The sequence below is a fragment of the Gopherus evgoodei genome, unplaced genomic scaffold, assembly GCF_007399415.2.
Source record: "Gopherus evgoodei ecotype Sinaloan lineage unplaced genomic scaffold, rGopEvg1_v1.p scaffold_31_arrow_ctg1, whole genome shotgun sequence".
Taxonomy (NCBI): Eukaryota; Metazoa; Chordata; order Testudines; family Testudinidae; genus Gopherus; species Gopherus evgoodei.
Window position 1 is genome coordinate 4,056,380 of NW_022059983.1, and position 9,721 is coordinate 4,066,100.

The window sequence follows — 9,721 nt, forward strand, 5'->3', positions numbered from 1 at the left end:
TACTTGGAACCACTTAAACCCTACTTTTTTACACTTAATAAAATCACTTTTTTGTTTATTAATTGACCCAGAGTAAGTGATTAATACCTGGGGAAGCAAACAGTTGTGAATATCTCTCTGTGTTATAGAGGGAGGGCAATTTATGAGTTTACCCTGTATAAGCTTTATACAGATAAAAACAGATTTATTTGGGGTTTGAATCCCATTGGGAACTGGGTGTCTGGGTGCTGGAGACAGGAGCACTTACCGAGCTGTTTTCAGTTAAGTCTGCAGCTCTTGGGGGTGTGGGTCAGACCCTGGGTCTGTGTTGCAGCAGGCTAGCATGGCTGGCTCAACAAGGCAGGGTTCTGGAGTCCCAAGCTGGCAGAGAAAATGGGCTCAGAGGTAGTTTCAGCACATCAGATGACAGTCTCAAGGGGGCCTTTGTGACTGAACCTATCACAGTAAGTGTCAGGACCTGCTGCAGAGCTAGTCTCCAGGCAACCTAATGAGCACAGCTGGCCTGTTGGAGGCTGCCTAATTGGGCTACTTTGCCTAATTGATTGGGAGAGTCAGTAGCCAGCCACATTAGCTCCTGCACCCGCTTGTCCCCAGCCTTTCTCCCACCCTGCCTCATTCCAGAGGACCCCTAACTCCAGTTCTGACTCTGATTCCTGGCTACTGATGCCAGCCCTAACCACTAGACATGACTGCTGCTCCCATCATAAGGCGCAGCCCCCCCGCAGACTGGTCTCATGACAGCATGGGAGCATGCTTGAGAATCACGCTGGGATTTAGGCATGAGCAATTGGCGTGATGGAGCTTGTTAGAGGTCGGGTGATCCGCAGACTCAGGCAGGACTGGCCAAAATGTTGGTGCCTAGGGGGATTAGGCACCTATGGGGTTAGCTGAGCAAGGGTCTTGTGCACATCAGTGTTGCATGGGCACTTAAGTCCCTTGGTGGATCGAGCAGCAGGCGTGGCCATGCGGGAAGGAGACACCAGAGAAGCAGGGCCACGGTTGTCACTGGTTTATTCTGTGGTCTCCCTGCCAGTGCTCCCATCCCGGCCGGCGTGGTCAGCCAGACCTCATGGTGTCCTGCAGCCAAGTCAAGTAGTTGCACACCTTAACGAACACACCCGTCTGGTTGGGCCGGGAGCATCCTTCGAAGCCCCAGGAGGCGATGCCCTGAAGTTCTCTCTGGCAGACGAGCGGCGAGCCGGGGTCTCCCTGCAGGGCAAGTGCCGCAAAGTGCGTTAATAGGATAAGCATCACACGTACAGAGCCCAGTCCAGGCCCCTATTGTGACAGAGCTAGCCTTTGCTCCCCAGCTCTGCCTTTCAGAGTGAATGTGCCATGCCTACCATAGAATATCAGGGTTGGAGGGGACCTCAGGAGGTTCTAGTCCAACCCCCTGCTCAAAGCAGGACCAACCCCAACTAAATCATCCCAGCCAGGGCTTTGTCAAGCCGGACCTTAAAAACCTCTAAGGATGGAGACTCCACCACCTCCCTAGGGAACCCATTCCAGTGCTTCACCACCCTCCTAGGGAAATAGTGTTTCCTAATATCCATCCTGGACTTCCCCCACTGCAACTGAAGACCATTACTCCCTGTTCTGTCATCTGCCACCACTGAGAACAGCCGAGCTCCATCCCTTTTGGACCCCCCTTCAGGTAGTTGAAGGCTGCTATCAAATCCCCCCTCACTCTTCTCTTCTGCAGACTAAACAAGCCCAGTTCCCTCAGCCTCTCCTCATAAGTCATGTGTCCCAGCCCCTAATCATTTTCATTGCCCTCTGCTGGACTCTCTCCAATTTGTCCACAGCCTTTCTGTAGTGGGGGGCTCAAAACCGGACACAATACTCCAGGTGTGACCTCACCAGTGCTAAATAGAGGGGAATAATCACTTCCCTCGATCTGCTGGCAATGGTCCTACTACTACAGCCCAATATGCTAGTAGCCTTCTTGGCAACAAGGGCACACTGCTGACTCATATCCAGCTTCTCATCCACTGTCATCCCCAGGCCCTTTTCTGCAGAACTGCTGCTTAGCCAGTTGGTTCCCAGCCTGTAGCAGTGCATGGGATTCTTCCTTCCTAAGTGCAGGACTCTGCACTTGTCATTGTTGAACCTCTTCAGATTTCTTTTGGCCCAATCCTCCAATTTGTCTAGGTCACTCTGGATTCTCTCCCTACCCTTCAGCGTATCTACCTCTCCGCCCAGCTTAGTGTCATCTGCAAACTTGCTGAGGGTGCAATTCATCCCATCATCCAGATCATTAATAAAGATGTTAGAACAAACCAGCCTCAGGACCGACCCCTGGTACTCTGCTTGACACCGGCTGCCAACTAGACATGGAGCCGTTGATCACGACCCGTTGAGCCTGACAATCTAGCCAGCTTTCTATCCACCTTATATCAGGGGGCAGCTGTGTTAGTCTGTATCCACAAAACAACGGGGAGTCCGGTGGCACCTTAAAGTCTTTAAGGTGCCACTGGTCTCCTCATTGTTTCTATCCACCTTATAGTCCGTTCATCCAGCCCATACTTCTTTAACTTGCTGGCAGGAATCCTGTGGGAGACCGTATCAAAAGCTTTGCTAAAGTCAAGATATGGGCTTGTGTAACCCACTATGTCCGACACCTTGCGCCAGTCACAGAGGATGTGAATCTATTACACTGGTGCTGAGCTCTCCAGCTCAGGAGGGCCCAGCGCTGGCCCCAGGCAGGCTGTATAACCAGTCCCTGCCCTCAAGGGGTTACAGTCTATATGGACTAAGGGTAGGAAGAGAAGCAAAGGCAGGAAGGGACTTGCAGGAAATCAGCAGAAGAACTAGGAATAGAACCCAGGAGTCCTGACTTCCAGCCCCCATGCTCTAACCCACTAGACTCCACTCCCCTCTCAGAGCTGGGGCTAGAACCCACTGGGTTAGGGTGACCAGTTGTCCTGATTTTATAGGGACGGTCCAGATTTCTGGGTCTCTTTCTTGTCTAGGCTCCTATTACCCCCCACCCCTGTCCCTATCTTTTCATACTTGCTGTCTGGTCACCCTACACTGGGTGCTTCTGCAGAAGGGCTGGGGAAGGGAGACCGTTCAGAAGCCAGCGAAGACAGCTGGTCATCAGAAGAATCCCAGCATCATTAACGAGGTCCCCTGCTAACGACCCAACGTGGCTGCGCAAGAGCTGCCCAGCAAACATCCATGTCCAGCTCAGGAACCGCTGCTTCCTTCATGTCCTTGTTTGCCCTGGAGAGCGGAAACCCGCCATTTCGGGGGAGGGTTCGGCTGGAAAAGTCGCATCCGTCCCACGCGGCTGTATCTGTATTGACCGGATGCTGAGAGAGTAACCCCAGTCTTTGGTCACCCCAGTTTTAGCCCAGACGACCCAATCTGAGGGGCTTTGTTTATATACACAACGATACCCCCACCAAAAAGTGTCCCAATTTTTCACACTTGCTATCTGGTCAGCCCAGCTAAGACACTTTGGCCCAAATGCCCTTAAGTGCTGTGGGGAATCGCAAGGTCACCGCGCGCGTTGCCCGAGCCAGGCTGAGGTGACGGGACAGTTGATGATTTGCAGTGTTTTGGAGAGAGTTAATTTGGCATTTTTCGCCAGTGATCTGTCCCCACCAGCCCCTTCCAGTTGTTTTTGGATGAAGCAGAAGCAGAAGGGACCGAGAGAGGACAGCTGTGATCACTGGCTCTGAGCTCCAGGACAGCCCAGACCATGGGAATCTCAAACACTTCTGCAGGCTTGTCCCACCCACTCCATCCTGCCCCAGCGGGGGGCTCCACGCCCTATAGAGCCCCCAGCCCGCCTTGTCCTGCCCCCTCCATCCTGCCCCAGCGGGTGGCTCCACATCCCATACAGCCCCCAGCCCGCCCTGTCCCACCCCCTTCATCCTGCCCCAGTGGGGGGCTCCATGTCCCATACAGCCCCCAGCCCACCCTGTCCCGCCCCCTTCATCCTGCCCCAGTGGAGGGCTCCATGTCCCATACAGCCCCCAGCCCACCCTGTCCCGCCCCCTTCATCCTGCCCCAGCGGGGGCTCCACACCCCATAGAGCCTCCAGCCCGCCCTGTCCCACCCCCTCCATCCTGCCCCAGCGGGGCGCTCCAAGCCCTATAGAGCCCCCAGCCTGCCTTGTCCCGCCCCCTTCATCCTGCCCCAGCAGGGGGCTCCACGTCCCATACAGCCCCCAGCCCGCCCTGTCCCGCCCCCTTCATCCTGCCCCAGCAGGGGGCTCCACATCCCATACAGCCCCCAGCCCGCCCTGTCCCGCCCCCTTCACCCTGCCCCAGCGGCGGGCTCCACGTCCCATACATCCCCCAGCCCGCCCTGTCCCGCCCCCTTCATCCTGCCCCAGCGGGGGGCTCCACGTCCCATACAGCCCCCAGCCTGCCCTGTCCCGCCCCCTTCATCCTGCCCCAGCGAGAGGCTCCACGCCCCATCCTGCCCCAGCAGGGTGGCTCCACGCCCCATAGAGCCTCCAGCCCACCCTGTCCCACCCCCTCCATCCTGCCCCAGTGGGGGGCTCCATGCCCCATACAGCCCCCAGCCCGCCCTGTCCTGCTCCAGCGGGGGGGGCGTATCCCATACACCCCCTGGCCCTCCCTGTCCTGCTGCCTGCATCTTGCCCCAGCGGGGGGCTCCACATCCGATTCACACCCCCACTCACCTTGTCCTGCCCCATCCTGTCCCAGCAGGGAGCGCCACACCTCATACACCCCCTCCAGCCCACCCTGTCCTGCCCCTCCATCCTGCCCCATTGGGGGGGGCTCACATCATTCACCTACCCCCGTACCCCTCACCTGGCAGGAGTCAGTGCCCCCGTGGACCACACCGGCACAGATCATGTTGGGGGTGATGCGGTTGGGGTGGCTGTGCTGACACTGGGCGTCAGCCAGAACCGTGATATTCCCACAGAGTAGGACGTCGGAGTGCAGCAGCTGGCGGGTGCAGAGAGGCTGGTCGGGAGACTTGTGGGCTGCGGGAGAGACAGTGGGTGAGAGTCTCCTGAGGTCTAGGAAATGCTCAGCCCAGGCTGGATCCAGGAGGTCTATGTGGGGCTCTTATCTATCTACATATCTATATATCTCTATACACCCCCTCTATCTATCCCCATACACCCTATCTATCCATCCGCAGACACCACGTCTATCCATCTATCTATCCATCCGCAGACACTCCCTCTATCTATCTATCTATCTATCCATCCGCAGACACCCCCCTCTATCTATCCATCCATCTATTCCCCCCCCCTTCTATCTATCTAGGGCCCCTTTCTCTTGTAGCATCTATCTCTGGGTGACAGCCTGGTGCCTCTCACTGCTTTAGTGTAGGCTCCTAGGGGAAGAACACAGCTTCAGCCGATGGATTCCCCTTCATCCGCATCCCAGGGTATGTCTACACTACCCACTGAACAACGGGTAGTTATCCATCTATCAGGGATCAATGTATTGCATCTCGTCTGGATGCGATACATCAATCCCCGAACGCGCTCCCTGTCGACTCTGGAACTCCACCAGGGCGAGAGGCGGAAGTGGAGTTGACTGGGGAGCGGCAGCTGTCGATCCCGCGCCTCGAGGATGCGAAGTAAATCAGTCTAAATCAAAGATACGTCGACTTCGGCTATGCTGTTCTCGTAGCTGAAATTGCGGATCTTAGATCAATTCCCCCCACCCCCAATGTAGACCAGCCCCAGATTCCTGTCTCATGCTCCAGCTCTTTTGCTGAGCTCCTAGATTCATAGAGTTTAGGCCAGAGGGGATTGTTCGATCGTCTAGTCTGATCTCCTGTATAGCAGAGGTCAGAGACTCTCATTCCATTACCCTGCACTACGCCCGAAGACTTTAATTAGACCAACACATTTCAGTTCTCAGGAGATGAAAGTGCTAAGTGCCACAGGCAGAGAACAGGAGAGATTGAGGTGCTACCAAAGCAGAAGATCATGGTAACTGCAGGGAATTCATCACCTGAGACCCACGCCCCACATTGCAGAGGGCGGCAAAAAGTCCACCCATGGTTTCTGCCAATCCAACTTGGGGAAAATCTCTCCTTGACTCCAAATCTGGAGATCAGCTGAACCCTGAGGAGGTTGCTTTTTGGGGGATCCTCATTCAAAAAATGGCGATTTGTTGAAACTGAATCTTTCCCGGCAACAAGGCTGTGGATGCGATAAATTTCCCAGTTTGCTAATTCTGGAGATAAAACACCATTCAAAGTGGTGGAAGGGTCGGTCCCCTTTTGACATTTTCCCAGCAGGACTCACCAGGGTTTTTTTCACTTCAAAAAACCACTTTTCATTTCAAAATTGAAATGAAAAAAAATTTAAACTCAAAATTGAAATCCTGGATTTTTCATTTGGGAAAGTTCAAAATTGAAAACCAAATCAGATTTGTTTTCACCCTGCTGCCACTTTTTGGCTTGGGAAAGTTTGAAATGGAAACACAAATTGGATTTTGATCTTTCCCCTAAGATTTTCAGCTTGGGAAAATTTTCGAGATCTCAAGATTGTTCAAAATCTCCCAAATTTGCCTGGGACTGGAACCCATTTCATAGAATTATCACAGGGCGTAAGATCAGAAAAAAATGCCAGATCATATTCTGAGCTGGACAATCCAGGCCAGAGAAGTTCTCCCAGTTCCCTCTGTCCTCAGCTCAATAATTTAGGTTTAATGGAAGCATTTTAGAGATGGGCCTCCAGGCTAGATTAGAAGATGCCAAGCACAGGAGAATACACCATAGAACCATAGTACCGCAGGGTTAGAAGGGACTGCACGGGTCAGCTAGTCCAATCTCTTGCCAAGATGCAGGATTAATTGTGTCTAAATCATCCCAGACAGACGTTGTCCAGCCTCCTCTCAAAACCTCCCAATGAAGGAGCTTCCACGACCTCCCTGGGCATCTGGTCCATTGCCCGACTGCTCTAACAGTTAGGCAGTTTTTCTTGTGGTTTAATCTAAATCTAGGGTGACCAGACAGCAAGTGTGAAAAATTGGGACAGCAGTGGGGGGTAATAGGATCCTATATAACAGTGGTCCCCAACCTTTTAGTCTGGTGGGCACCAGATGATGGACCACTGTGGTGGTGGAGCACCCGCTGAAATGCCGCCGAATTTCCGCGGCATTTCAGTGGCGACACCTCTCGATGACGCCACTTGCCGTTGACAAGTGATGTCATTGAGAGGCGACCCTGCTGAAAAGCCACAGAAATTCGGCGGCATTTTGGCAGGTGCTCTCCCGGGGGCCAGGACGCGGGCGCATTAAGATGCCCCCGCGGGCGCCATGGCACCCACGGGCGCCGCATTGGGAACCCCTGCTATATAAGAAAAAGACCCAAAAATTGGGACTGTCCCTATAAAATCGAGACATCTGGTCACCCTATCTAAATCTGCTCTGCTGTAGTTTGACCCCGTTGTCTCTTGTTCTGCCCTCTGTGGCGAGAGAGAACAACTTTTCTCCATCTCTTATATGGCAGCTTTTCAAGTATGTGAAGGGACCTCCTTTCTATACACAGTACTGGGTTTACAATGGTGCCACGGCACCCGGACCATGGGCCTGCCCCCTGCTGCGCCCTGAGGCCCTGCCCACCACTCGCTTCTCTCCGCTCCAACACTGTGTGACCAGTGGTGGGGCTTCGGGGGAAAGAGGCCGGGGGGTGGGCAGGGTCTCAAGGCAGAGTGCAGGTGGGTGTCAGGGGGAAGAGGCCGAGTGAGAGAGGGAGCTGGGCCTCAGTGCAGAGGGACCATGGTCCAGGAACCGGAGTGACCAAAACTGGACACAGTCCTCCAGCTGAAGCTTCACCAGCACCGAGGACAGCGGTGCTATCACTCCCCCTGACTTGCAGGCAATGCCTCTGTTAACACAACCTACAACTGCATTCACTTGTTTGGCACCAGCATGGCATTGCTGACTCCAGCGGAGATTCTGATCCACCCCAGCTCCCAGATCCTTCACGCCCCTCCCTGGGAAGTTTGCTTCAATGGTTAATCACCCTTCCTGGTAAAAACCTGGGCCTTGTTTTGGGTTTTTTGGGGGTTGTTTGTGCTCCTCTACCTTTCTGGAAGACGCTGCTGCCCCACCCGGAAAGCACACAGGTCGAATCGGGCCTGGGGCAGTTCCTGGGCAGCGGGAGCGGCTTGACATCGCGGTTCAGGATGGCCGGCGCCAGGAGTTTCACCAGCATGATGTTGTTCTGGCTGGTGCTTCTGTTGTACAAGGGGTGCGGGATGAGCCGGGAGCTTATGATCAGCTGCTCTGACCAGTCTAGATGCCAGAGGTTGTGCTCCCCGAGGCGGACGTTCAGGGTGCTGCAGTAGAAAAGAACCGTGGTCACGGGGTACATGGCTGCGTGAAGCGCCGGCCACACTGAAGCCCAGGGCAAAACTCCACTTGACTGTGAGGGGGCCAGGATGGCACCCATAGGAGGCCAGGAAGTACCCTCCAGTCTAAGCCCCCTGCACAGCCCAGTCCAGAGACCCTCCCACACAGATTTCTGCCTCCAGCGCAGGTCGAGCTAGAGCACCCTCAATGCATCCTTGAGGGAGGTTCTCCGGCCTGAGCTATGCAGGAGGGGCAGGATGGATGGGAAGAACGGTCCCTTCTGGCCTTAGAATCTATGAGACAATGAAAGGGGTGGAGTAAAGGGCATTTAGACAAGGGGGGAGCTAAGGACGTACATAGACTGCCACACACATATATAAGGGGCAGAGTTAAGGGCATTCATCTAAGGGGTTGGAGTTAAGAACACACACAAGGAGGAAGAGTTAAGGACACACACTTACCCAAGAGGGTGATGGAGTTAAGGGTATTCATCCAAAGTGGGAGACTTAAAGATAAACATACCTAAGGGGACAGAGTTAAAAGCCACACATCCAAAGGGGCAGAGTTAAGGACACATCCACCCAAGGGGTGGTGTTAAAGTCATTCACACCCAAGGGGTGGAGCTAAGGACATTCCCATCCAAAGGGGTGGAGTTAATGTTACTCACACCAAGGGGGTGAATTTAATGTTGCACACACAAGGAGACAGGGTTAAGGGCACACCCACGCACGGGGGTGGTGTTAAGGACACATATACCCAAAGGGGCAGAGTTAAGGGCAGACTGGAGAACCTCCTTCCATTGGAGGAACAGTCCCTGCAGTTCAAAGGATTCCCCCCTGCCGACCAGCCCCTTGACCCTCCCAGCCCATGGACAGACTTACCGGCCGGTGTTGCACCGAGCAGCCGTCACCACCCACTGCCTGTCTATCAGGGTGCCGGTGCACCGGAAACGGACCCCATCAAAAAGCGCCACGATCCATGGATGGGTGTGCTCCTGGCACTGGAAACCCCGCAGCATCCGGGGGTTGTCCTGCGCCATGGCTGCAGGGGAGAGGGGCAGGAGTTACAGCTGGATGACCAATGGGCATGTCACATGCTCACACATGCGGAAGCCCACCTCCCCAGCACCCACAGACCCCCACAGAGAGAGACAAGTACAGACACACACACTCACCCCCAGTTACCAACAGCAGCACAAGGCCCAGCAGCTTCATGGTGCTCAGTTGCGGTGATGGGCAGGGCAGAAGGCTGCTGGTTCTGGTGAGGAGACAGAGAGCGGCTTGTGAATGGAGAATTGACCCCCAGATCCCACAGTCACCCCACAGCCTCCACCCACTTAGACCTGCTGATGGTTCTGATATTGGCATATGAAAAGGATAGCGTCTATGGGCCAGATCCTCACATAACCTCAACAGAGC

The 9,721-nt window shown here is 54.6% G+C and overlaps 1 protein-coding gene across 1 annotated transcript; it reads right to left on the minus strand.

Annotated features, from left to right (window-relative positions):
- Nucleotides 1-1,056: 1,056 nt before the first annotated feature.
- On the minus strand, nt 1,057-9,517 carry LOC115640549 (trypsin-like). The gene is made up of 5 exons (XM_030543401.1): nt 9,478-9,517; nt 9,185-9,344; nt 8,037-8,290; nt 4,791-4,966; nt 1,057-1,209 (listed from the first exon to the last, which is right to left on the minus strand). The coding sequence occupies exons 1-5, from the start codon at nt 9,515-9,517 to the stop codon at nt 1,057-1,059; spliced, it is 783 nt and encodes a 260-aa protein (XP_030399261.1).
- Between the last annotated feature and the right edge of the window lie 204 nt (nt 9,518-9,721).

Excerpts from the sequence above, each read along its gene's own strand:
- LOC115640549 (XM_030543401.1), bottom strand. The coding sequence starts at position 9,517 with ATGAAGCTGCTGGGCCTTGTGCTGCTGTTGGTAACTGGGG. Across the intron at positions 8,291-9,184 it reads GCTCGGTGCAACACCGGCCG|CACCCTGAACGTCCGCCTCG; the intron begins GTAAGTCTGTCC and ends TTTCTACTGCAG. Across the intron at positions 4,967-8,036 it reads CAGCAGCGTCTTCCAGAAAG|CCCACAAGTCTCCCGACCAG; the intron begins GTAGAGGAGCAC and ends TCTCTCCCGCAG.